Source organism: Mizuhopecten yessoensis, unplaced genomic scaffold (assembly GCF_002113885.1).
Source record: "Mizuhopecten yessoensis strain PY_sf001 unplaced genomic scaffold, ASM211388v2 scaffold6719, whole genome shotgun sequence".
Lineage (NCBI taxonomy): Eukaryota > Metazoa > Mollusca > Bivalvia > Pectinida > Pectinidae > Mizuhopecten > Mizuhopecten yessoensis.
Genome location: NW_018406690.1, coordinates 243781 through 256944, shown reverse-complemented (window position 1 = coordinate 256944; position 13164 = coordinate 243781). Strand labels below are relative to the sequence as shown.

The following is a 13164-nucleotide window of genomic DNA, read 5'->3' as shown; positions in this document are numbered from 1 at the left end:
ATATGAGCGGCGCACTGTTTGCAGGGACTGATTCTGTATTTCAATATCAAAAGAGAAAGGTACTTAGCAGAACTAGACAAAACTTAAACAAATATTACATAACTCCTAAGCCCGTCTTCCTTATAGCTCTGCATGGTTATGTTGTCTTGTCATGTTTTATACCGTATGGGTTTTAATTCAGGATATCGCCTGGAGCGTGTCATTCACTGTAAATATGTTAAATCGGAAATTAAAAATCAAACTACCCAATATGCCAGTCAATGTTCAAGTCAAGCGGATTCGAGTGTAGTTATTTCCACTTGGCCAACAGAATTTGGCGACGAACATTTATTATCCACATGTGTAGACATACATTTAAAGACATAAATTATACGAATGTTTGAGTATAGGTGTTAATATCGGCAGTTGATGGCGGAGAATTCCTTAAAAGGAATATGTAGGTTTTATTGCATTTTTGTTTAGTCTTACGTTCAATCACGCATTTAAAACAGGCATTTAAAAATAAATATCAATTAATAAATAAGTTGAGTTGTGTATTGCTATTTTCAATTTCATGATAGTGTGTATACATCAGCGTGTACTTGCAGGGACCATCGAGTAATGTCACAGTAAACAGGTAATTTTGAAATGTTATTTATTTATAGTATTTCTGTTCTCTTTTTCTTTTAGTTTTATTACAATAAAGCATGTTTACTGTGAAAATCAGGCCAATCCAGTGCGGTATTCAATACCTATAAAGATTTATCAGAACAGCATGTTGACACGGCAAACAGGACAATACTAGAACGGTATTATATATGTAGGGAGAATCGGCCCAGTGTACATTGCTCTTTTCATTGGAATAATACTGAGATATTTTCTGTTTACACACTATACAACTTATTTATTTACATTTCTACACCGATGTACGTTCTATCACGTCACATGCCCAACAGGTCTCAACACTTTTAGATTTGTCTTCATGATGAAAATATGTCTTCAATTTGTCAGTAGGTCGGGTTACCAACTGCATGTTGTAACTAATGTGGATCCCCCTACAGAATTGGGGAATAGCTTTTGTGTCCTCGTCTAGGGAACACAAATACGGCCAAAACATATCTGCTACTCCCATTGCAACATTTGGGATATTTATATTTTTTTTTATTTCTACCTCACAACAATTTTGTTTTGTTTCCTATAGCTTTGCTTGGTAATATCTTACTTTTGGCCTTAGTGTTGACCGTTCTGTTCCAGGCCGGGGCACACATGAGTCCTTAAAATGGTACTTGTTATTCCATGCTAAACGTTCAACATTTAGGGTAATCGCAACAACTACTGCATCCATTTCAAGTATACTGTGACCAGGTGAATACTGCTCGGTGCCTTCGGTGTGGGTGTTTCAGTGAGGTAGCACTCTAAATTCGGCATCAGGTCCGTGCTATCACAAGGATGCAAATACACCAATATACCGCCTTCGGCACACATTACAAACATGCACGTTCTTAAATGACTTTGGCTGTTAAAAGGACGCTAAACACAATAAAACCAAAATAATATATATCTTCATACTGTTAGTGTCAAGACAGAGGTCGTCTCAGTCGGGTTGTTACTATATCCTATATGTTTAGAATTGTTTGATAATGCATATGATTTTTATTGATTTCTGATGTGAATGGTGTAATAAAAATGCGTGTCTATAGTCTAGAAAACCATTACGTTTGTCGGTACCAGTACTGTTATATAATTCATTGGAAGGAGAGACCTTGAAATCATCTAGGTCAGGTTTTACCAGTTGGCTTCATTGATTCCTTTTGCTATCCTAAGTAGCTTTTCAATCGCATAACACTGGAATGGCTGTCACTCTACTATCTGTTTATTTTGAATCCAAGTGAATAATGTGTGAGATATAGGAATTTATTCTTTATCCTCGAGGGTCCCATCTTAATATGTTTTTACAGCATGAGGCACGCAACCAGCTACGATCTTTATTAATGTTTTAATGGGATACGATCTCTGCAGGGAACGAAATAGGGCGTATATTGCTGTAGTTACTTTGTGTAATTTAAATCAAAAATAAATGCACAAAGGACATCGAGTTCTTATTTGATTCATGTTCAGTTAAATCACACGTATTACGAGTTCTATTTCTCTCGACGTTTTGACAATATTCATGTGGCCATGCTTGTTAATTTCTTTTCAGTTGTTTTACTAAAATGGTTCTGTAAATATAAATACAGTCCATTCCTTTTTCATTTTGATGATGTATTCATGGGTTTTTCTTTGTCCAATGTATCGCACGCAATCTTTTCCAAATCACAGTAGTGTCACATATCATAATCAATGTCAGTACATGTATTAGGATTATAAGTAACATCAAGCTTCGTGAATATTAGACAGCGTTCAGCACGTGATAATCCTAAAGAATTAGCCAATATGGCGAAATATATCAAACTAGCAAATGTGATAATCTACTTAATTTTAGGCGATGTGTGAAGTGTAAACATTGTGTTGTTTTGACCGATTAGTCGGAAACCAAATTTGAACCGTGTACCGTTATGCGAGGAGCCCCTTCCTACATTGACATACATGTTACTGAGCCAAATGCCGAGGTCTGCTAAATTATAAATGAGGGGAATATCGTGTTATATATAAAAACACGGTTATATATAACCACATATCATATCGCGCCAGGAGAGACGCGACAGCGGGCTGCAACTTGATGTAGCTACTTACAACTTCGAATTAACTGATAATAAAATGAATGAATATTACTTCATTCTGATTCGTTTTGAGTTGACAAAACGTTAAACACGACTCGTGTTTATATCTAAAGATACTCTAATGCTGTTACCCCGTTATGTATAGTAATTGTAAACATATATACCTTCGCTTAATGAGGTTTGTGTCAAGTCTGTTAGAACATCATATTTATATTTTAAGGTGCTTGTGCTGAAGTTTTAATGACACTTTAACATATATAAGCGGACTGTGTTCAGTTTGCTGCTAGGACACTTTACGTGGTGTGCAACTTCAGTGAGAGTCAGTATCCCCTTGAATTTCGAGGGTACGTGATCGATTCCAACCAGTATCATTAGAAAAAAAATCGAATTCACTATCGCCAACTATAATAAGTATCCAGACCTCAAGACAATTTGGAAAGTTACATTACCGTATGATACAATGATATACATTATTGTACCCGACTTGGTGGGAGACCTAAAGCGGCGGTCTTGTGTAAATAATGGAAGTAGTCAGGTGTGCTCTTGAAACGATATTGCTATGGCGTTTATTGATTGTTAATAATTAATTCAAAACATATTAAGGCTCCGAGTAGAGAAAGGCTATTATTTGTAACTTAGAATAGGAGATCAAGTGCCAGCCTTTCACAAGATATCCCAATAGTTCTTATCCTCGTTAATAAAATTGTACTAAAAAGGGAGAGAAGCCAAAACAGTCAACTTCCAATGGCTGTAACGTGAGTTTTACAATATTTATAATATTGCATTCTTTTTTATGCTGGCATTTTTTGCTTGGTCACCTACCAATATATTGTGTGTTACTTATCTTCCCTTTCTGTAAAACTGTCGACCTTGGTTATAAAAGCATGCGGCCATTAAGCTATACAGTGTTGGCCATATCGTTAACTTGCATTATAAATCAGCTGTCTCTGTGTATCGTTTTGTTGTTTGGATCAATCGATATCCATACACGTGTGTTATTGACGTAAATCCAAACATTCGATAGAGGAATAATAGGACGATACACATAAAGATTTTTTAACGACCAAATAACACCAACCCCGTGCATTTGTACATAAGTGATATGAACCGTTTGTTTGGGGTGGGCGATGGGTTTAATACAACAGGGGCCTCAGAACGTGTTACAATAAAGCTATATTTGGACTTGATGATATTTTCAGAGTAATCTTTGATAATTAAGCGGTTTAGAGCAACTTAATTGGGGATCGCGTTCTTCCCGGAAGCCGTTCACTGAAACGTGTATATTACGTTAACGTCGAAAACCCGACGCCAAATATTATAAAAACGACGTCATTTTACGTTACACAAGGTACCACCAACATCGCGCATGAGGTCATAGGGGAAATGACGACAGTGACAGCGACGTGCCTATGCATTATTTATTGCAGAATTCAAAACGCAACCCTTATATCTTTAAGATAATAATAATCTCTTCTTCATTTTAAAGGAAAACATTTATCACTGTGTGATGAGTTCTCGGAAAGTACCGAGACACACGGAATATACCGAGATGTACCGAAACACACACAATGTACCATATACGTACGTATAAAGAGACACAAGGAATGTACCGTGCATACGAAACATAACCGAGTCACTGGGAAAAGCGCTGTGTGTACGGATTATAACCAAGTCACACGGAATTTACCGTGTTTAGGGATCATAACCGACAAGGTGAAAAGTGCCGGGTATCATTGATTACAGAACGACAGTTACTTCCGTTGTATACCAGTCATAGAGCAAAACTGAGGCGAAAACAATCTCACGATATAAGTAATTGGATTTCAGTTTGTTGAGACTCTTATTACAGGAAGTGTCTGAAATGGATTAATAAGACTGAACAACATACGATGGTCGATTTGTGCCATTTCGTTGTTGAGTTTTGTCTTTTCGCCCCTGAAAGACGATACTCAAAAAACCGTCTTTTCGCCCCGAAAAGGCGAGAATTAACAAATCTTAATTCTCATTGTTTTGTCTTTTCGACCCCAAAAATGTGCTTTGTTTTCATATTTTCGCTCCGAGCGAGATAAAGTAACGTTTAATTCTTAGTTTAAGTAATACTTGTATTGGGTCAGGGTCATATGTACTAATGAACACACCCATAACGGCAAATCATATGGATGTGACAAGTCGTACTGTCTTAACAATAGCGATTAACGAACCATGACAAACATGTTTGAAACCTTTATCGAGCGGAAATCTCTGGAATGTCATAAACGGGTTTTGTTAGTGCCTACATTGTAAACTAGTATAATGTACCTTCCTCAAACTAGCCACAGGTAAATAAGCAACGGATAGAATTAAACATCTTGGTAATGCCATTTATTTCATGATTGTCAAGGTGTAAGATTACGCCGTTATATAAGATTCAGCGACTTAGAGGAATATCGCCCATGGTCAACCAACATGAGAACGTGATTCAAGCACCAAATCTAATAACTTTCGAAAACNGCGGGGTCCTATTGTGGGAGGAAACCGGAGTACCCGGAGAAAACCCACGTAATCGGGCAGGTGACCCTAAACCTATTCACGTCCGATCGGGGAATCGAACCCTGGCCGCCTTGATATATATAGGTAATTATAGATAGCACTGGGATCTCTACCATTTTAAATGTATAACCACTGTTTGCCCCGCCCTCGCTTTGCCTAAGGAGATGGTCAGCTCCTCGTTTGAACCAGTTTATATCATCACCACCTGACCTACGACCGAATATAACTTATGGTTATCACGTAGGATATCTATATGTTTGGGAAGGAGTGTGAAGCTAGTGCCCTCTCTGTCATTTTCAGTAGCAGGAGATACATGTAACGGTAATACTAATGGCGCCATTAACTGGTGATTATAAACCACTGCAATTTCGCTCGTGGTTTATAAATTAGCATAAGAGATTTACATAAATCCGAACTCAAGTACGATTGACCTTGACCGAAAGTTGATTAGGTAACAATCTTAGTCACGCTTGATTAAATCCTTGCTGATTAGTTACTTCAGGTAAGATTACTGTGAATTCCGACACAATAATGCGCATATGAGCGGCGCACTGTTTGCAGGGACTGATTCTGTATTTCAATATCAAAAGAGAAAGGTACTTAGCAGAACTAGACAAAACTTAAACAAATATTACATAACTCCTAAGCCCGTCTTCCTTATAGCTCTGCATGGTTATGTTGTCTTGTCATGTTTTATACCGTATGGGTTTTAATTCAGGATATCGCCTGGAGCGTGTCATTCACTGTAAATATGTTAAATCGGAAATTAAAAATCAAACTACCCAATATGCCAGTCAATGTTCAAGTCAAGCGGATTCGAGTGTAGTTATTTCCACTTGGCCAACAGAATTTGGCGACGAACATTTATTATCCACATGTGTAGACATACATTTAAAGACATAAATTATACGAATGTTTGAGTATAGGTGTTAATATCGGCAGTTGATGGCGGAGAATTCCTTAAAAGGAATATGTAGGTTTTATTGCATTTTTGTTTAGTCTTACGTTCAATCACGCATTTAAAACAGGCATTTAAAAATAAATATCAATTAATAAATAAGTTGAGTTGTGTATTGCTATTTTCAATTTCATGATAGTGTGTATACATCAGCGTGTACTTGCAGGGACCATCGAGTAATGTCACAGTAAACAGGTAATTTTGAAATGTTATTTATTTATAGTATTTCTGTTCTCTTTTTCTTTTAGTTTTATTACAATAAAGCATGTTTACTGTGAAAATCAGGCCAATCCAGTGCGGTATTCAATACCTATAAAGATTTATCAGAACAGCATGTTGACACGGCAAACAGGACAATACTAGAACGGTATTATATATGTAGGGAGAATCGGCCCAGTGTACATTGCTCTTTTCATTGGAATAATACTGAGATATTTTCTGTTTACACACTATACAACTTATTTATTTACATTTCTACACCGATGTACGTTCTATCACGTCACATGCCCAACAGGTCTCAACACTTTTAGATTTGTCTTCATGATGAAAATATGTCTTCAATTTGTCAGTAGGTCGGGTTACCAACTGCATGTTGTAACTAATGTGGATCCCCCTACAGAATTGGGGAATAGCTTTTGTGTCCTCGTCTAGGGAACACAAATACGGCCAAAACATATCTGCTACTCCCATTGCAACATTTGGGATATTTATATTTTTTTTTATTTCTACCTCACAACAATTTTGTTTTGTTTCCTATAGCTTTGCTTGGTAATATCTTACTTTTGGCCTTAGTGTTGACCGTTCTGTTCCAGGCCGGGGCACACATGAGTCCTTAAAATGGTACTTGTTATTCCATGCTAAACGTTCAACATTTAGGGTAATCGCAACAACTACTGCATCCATTTCAAGTATACTGTGACCAGGTGAATACTGCTCGGTGCCTTCGGTGTGGGTGTTTCAGTGAGGTAGCACTCTAAATTCGGCATCAGGTCCGTGCTATCACAAGGATGCAAATACACCAATATACCGCCTTCGGCACACATTACAAACATGCACGTTCTTAAATGACTTTGGCTGTTAAAAGGACGCTAAACACAATAAAACCAAAATAATATATATCTTCATACTGTTAGTGTCAAGACAGAGGTCGTCTCAGTCGGGTTGTTACTATATCCTATATGTTTAGAATTGTTTGATAATGCATATGATTTTTATTGATTTCTGATGTGAATGGTGTAATAAAAATGCGTGTCTATAGTCTAGAAAACCATTACGTTTGTCGGTACCAGTACTGTTATATAATTCATTGGAAGGAGAGACCTTGAAATCATCTAGGTCAGGTTTTACCAGTTGGCTTCATTGATTCCTTTTGCTATCCTAAGTAGCTTTTCAATCGCATAACACTGGAATGGCTGTCACTCTACTATCTGTTTATTTTGAATCCAAGTGAATAATGTGTGAGATATAGGAATTTATTCTTTATCCTCGAGGGTCCCATCTTAATATGTTTTTACAGCATGAGGCACGCAACCAGCTACGATCTTTATTAATGTTTTAATGGGATACGATCTCTGCAGGGAACGAAATAGGGCGTATATTGCTGTAGTTACTTTGTGTAATTTAAATCAAAAATAAATGCACAAAGGACATCGAGTTCTTATTTGATTCATGTTCAGTTAAATCACACGTATTACGAGTTCTATTTCTCTCGACGTTTTGACAATATTCATGTGGCCATGCTTGTTAATTTCTTTTCAGTTGTTTTACTAAAATGGTTCTGTAAATATAAATACAGTCCATTCCTTTTTCATTTTGATGATGTATTCATGGGTTTTTCTTTGTCCAATGTATCGCACGCAATCTTTTCCAAATCACAGTAGTGTCACATATCATAATCAATGTCAGTACATGTATTAGGATTATAAGTAACATCAAGCTTCGTGAATATTAGACAGCGTTCAGCACGTGATAATCCTAAAGAATTAGCCAATATGGCGAAATATATCAAACTAGCAAATGTGATAATCTACTTAATTTTAGGCGATGTGTGAAGTGTAAACATTGTGTTGTTTTGACCGATTAGTCGGAAACCAAATTTGAACCGTGTACCGTTATGCGAGGAGCCCCTTCCTACATTGACATACATGTTACTGAGCCAAATGCCGAGGTCTGCTAAATTATAAATGAGGGGAATATCGTGTTATATATAAAAACACGGTTATATATAACCACATATCATATCGCGCCAGGAGAGACGCGACAGCGGGCTGCAACTTGATGTAGCTACTTACAACTTCGAATTAACTGATAATAAAATGAATGAATATTACTTCATTCTGATTCGTTTTGAGTTGACAAAACGTTAAACACGACTCGTGTTTATATCTAAAGATACTCTAATGCTGTTACCCCGTTATGTATAGTAATTGTAAACATATATACCTTCGCTTAATGAGGTTTGTGTCAAGTCTGTTAGAACATCATATTTATATTTTAAGGTGCTTGTGCTGAAGTTTTAATGACACTTTAACATATATAAGCGGACTGTGTTCAGTTTGCTGCTAGGACACTTTACGTGGTGTGCAACTTCAGTGAGAGTCAGTATCCCCTTGAATTTCGAGGGTACGTGATCGATTCCAACCAGTATCATTAGAAAAAAAATCGAATTCACTATCGCCAACTATAATAAGTATCCAGACCTCAAGACAATTTGGAAAGTTACATTACCGTATGATACAATGATATACATTATTGTACCCGACTTGGTGGGAGACCTAAAGCGGCGGTCTTGTGTAAATAATGGAAGTAGTCAGGTGTGCTCTTGAAACGATATTGCTATGGCGTTTATTGATTGTTAATAATTAATTCAAAACATATTAAGGCTCCGAGTAGAGAAAGGCTATTATTTGTAACTTAGAATAGGAGATCAAGTGCCAGCCTTTCACAAGATATCCCAATAGTTCTTATCCTCGTTAATAAAATTGTACTAAAAAGGGAGAGAAGCCAAAACAGTCAACTTCCAATGGCTGTAACGTGAGTTTTACAATATTTATAATATTGCATTCTTTTTTATGCTGGCATTTTTTGCTTGGTCACCTACCAATATATTGTGTGTTACTTATCTTCCCTTTCTGTAAAACTGTCGACCTTGGTTATAAAAGCATGCGGCCATTAAGCTATACAGTGTTGGCCATATCGTTAACTTGCATTATAAATCAGCTGTCTCTGTGTATCGTTTTGTTGTTTGGATCAATCGATATCCATACACGTGTGTTATTGACGTAAATCCAAACATTCGATAGAGGAATAATAGGACGATACACATAAAGATTTTTTAACGACCAAATAACACCAACCCCGTGCATTTGTACATAAGTGATATGAACCGTTTGTTTGGGGTGGGCGATGGGTTTAATACAACAGGGGCCTCAGAACGTGTTACAATAAAGCTATATTTGGACTTGATGATATTTTCAGAGTAATCTTTGATAATTAAGCGGTTTAGAGCAACTTAATTGGGGATCGCGTTCTTCCCGGAAGCCGTTCACTGAAACGTGTATATTACGTTAACGTCGAAAACCCGACGCCAAATATTATAAAAACGACGTCATTTTACGTTACACAAGGTACCACCAACATCGCGCATGAGGTCATAGGGGAAATGACGACAGTGACAGCGACGTGCCTATGCATTATTTATTGCAGAATTCAAAACGCAACCCTTATATCTTTAAGATAATAATAATCTCTTCTTCATTTTAAAGGAAAACATTTATCACTGTGTGATGAGTTCTCGGAAAGTACCGAGACACACGGAATATACCGAGATGTACCGAAACACACACAATGTACCATATACGTACGTATAAAGAGACACAAGGAATGTACCGTGCATACGAAACATAACCGAGTCACTGGGAAAAGCGCTGTGTGTACGGATTATAACCAAGTCACACGGAATTTACCGTGTTTAGGGATCATAACCGACAAGGTGAAAAGTGCCGGGTATCATTGATTACAGAACGACAGTTACTTCCGTTGTATACCAGTCATAGAGCAAAACTGAGGCGAAAACAATCTCACGATATAAGTAATTGGATTTCAGTTTGTTGAGACTCTTATTACAGGAAGTGTCTGAAATGGATTAATAAGACTGAACAACATACGATGGTCGATTTGTGCCATTTCGTTGTTGAGTTTTGTCTTTTCGCCCCTGAAAGACGATACTCAAAAAACCGTCTTTTCGCCCCGAAAAGGCGAGAATTAACAAATCTTAATTCTCATTGTTTTGTCTTTTCGACCCCAAAAATGTGCTTTGTTTTCATATTTTCGCTCCGAGCGAGATAAAGTAACGTTTAATTCTTAGTTTAAGTAATACTTGTATTGGGTCAGGGTCATATGTACTAATGAACACACCCATAACGGCAAATCATATGGATGTGACAAGTCGTACTGTCTTAACAATAGCGATTAACGAACCATGACAAACATGTTTGAAACCTTTATCGAGCGGAAATCTCTGGAATGTCATAAACGGGTTTTGTTAGTGCCTACATTGTAAACTAGTATAATGTACCTTCCTCAAACTAGCCACAGGTAAATAAGCAACGGATAGAATTAAACATCTTGGTAATGCCATTTATTTCATGATTGTCAAGGTGTAAGATTACGCCGTTATATAAGATTCAGCGACTTAGAGGAATATCGCCCATGGTCAACCAACATGAGAACGTGATTCAAGCACCAAATCTAATAACTTTCGAAAACCGCATTGATAAATTTTGGGAAAGTGATGAAAGGATATTCGCAACAACATTGGACTGACGTCACACCAAAAACATTGTTATTTATCATGATAAAATAAATAAGGACTATGATCTGAATATAGAGGCAGATATATGCCTGCGTTCAGAATGAACTAATTTAAGTTAAACTAAAATAAACATTGTGTTCCCCGTTCTAAAACGTGTTACCAATAAATGATATTTAGAATTATATATCTAACTTTTTTTTCTGTAAAGGAACACGGAGGCTGAATTGTATAACATACACCAGTACATATGACAATAGCGATTAACAGTACATACCACAGACAATATAAGTGAAGTTCATTACCAACAAGCACGATAAATTATACAAAGGTATATTAGCGTAATTATTGTTATATTATACATATGGGTATATAATAATTGTGTTGAGTAATCGATTTCATTTCCTCTGTATTGTCACGGACTTAGATCTAATCTAATTCGGTGGTATTGTTAATATAAGTAACAGTGCCGTCCTACTGCCAGGTTTATTGATAAGGAGACGAACTGATATAAGTACTAGGTACTTGTTTTCGAATCCTCTTTGTTGATTTTGTATTATTTTGTTACTGCCATATATTGAATAAAATACTGTTTAAACTAAATATATTATTCTATTTATTATTCATCCGTGTTACTTAGAGGAAAGGTCGTTTACGTTACATGAAAGGTTTTTTTATTGGACGTGTTATAAACTAGACATTTTGGACAGTCATAAGATTTACTTAAAACTAAGGATACGTGTAAACATTCATTGAAGAAGTAGTGTTTAACCATCCAGTAGTACGTGTACATGCCCAATGACTATTAATACGTCGTTTCGCGTTATACATAGTACGGTTGGTACTAAACATAGGGAGGGACATTAATTATGTATTCAGCGAAGTCGTCCTTAATTAGTTACCTGACAACAGATTCACACAGGTGGCACCGGTTTTGTCATAACAGTGACGCCACGGCAAACAAACAAACTTGATGACTGCATATAGTGAACGTCTGACCAGGGAACGGAAAATGTCGCCTTTCCACTATGATAGATATATTCATGTAAGCACAGTGTAAAAGGTCTCCGGAGATGGCTTTAGAACAGCCCCGTCCCCGTCCGAACCCCAACCTGAGCCTGTCAACCACTTTATCCCCCACCCCACCGTCACCCACGTAATTCATTTCTGGATCTACCAATGCCGTGTCGTTTATTTTGCTCCCTGTTTTTTTATATTTACATATCTCTACGGATCATTAAACTAATATAAAGATTTGGCGAATCACGGTACCTGGCCCGAGGGATATATGCGTGAGCTATATTTACCTGGTCCCGAAGCTGCGAGGAACACCCGTACTACTCTGGCAGGAATATTGGGGACCCTGCCCTGTGGAAACATCCCGGACAGAATCTCCAGCGCATTCGGATCCGTTAGAGCAGACATGTCTGGTGACTGGGTCCAGTCGGAGTCCCTTGGGGTTTATGTTCGTCTGCACACGTGTGACATATGTGTTATCACTATAAGAACTCCGTTAAACCCGTATCTTCCACCTATAACGACACGTCAATGTTACGCCGCGTCCACGGGACTCATTATTACACTCCGTTGTCTTGAAGAAACAGCTATTGATCTGTCCCACAATCAATCTTTGTTTCCCCACTACACGTCTCTATGACCATCAGCAAATACCTGACACTGTCTCCCGACTGTGGACATGTCCGTTACACCTGTCCGGTAGTCCCATAACAGCTCGGGAACGTACTTAGTGGTTACCAGGGACGCTACTATACAGCACGAGCTATAAATAGTCGCTGTCCCGTATACCTATACACCTATGCGGTGCTTACCTGTGTATAGTGATCCAAGTATGCTATTAAACTCCAACTTATTGATATCATTTCTACATAATGCTACACACATGTGAAGCCATACAGAAAGGAGAGAGTCGGGCTTTTTCTTTACTAAACTTTTCTCCAAGTCTTGTGACTTTGCCAATATTTTCTATAAGCCGTTAAAAACGCAAACACACGGGAATTATAACATTTGCATTGAAGTGGGAGGTGTACCTGCCAACAATATACTGCGATTGTCTCTATGTTTATTCTATCAAAGTCGTTGGTCCAATTCCACCTGCAGTTCTCACGGGTGGCTGGTCTTCAATGCTAGGACCACCAGCACTACCTGAT

At 37.5% G+C, this 13164-nt stretch overlaps 1 protein-coding gene across 1 annotated transcript in view; it reads right to left on the bottom strand.

The window, feature by feature from the left end:
* The window catches only part of LOC110452503 (NACHT and WD repeat domain-containing protein 2-like), a 28669-nt gene extending 15910 nt beyond the window's left edge, over nt 1–12759 (bottom strand). Inside the window, exon 1 of the mRNA XM_021501071.1 lies at nt 12304–12759. Coding sequence (XP_021356746.1) covers nt 12304–12421 — 118 coding nt within the window. The 5' untranslated portion in view covers nt 12422–12759. The remainder of the gene's footprint in view (nt 1–12303) is intronic.
* Nucleotides 12760–13164: the final 405 nt, after the last annotated feature.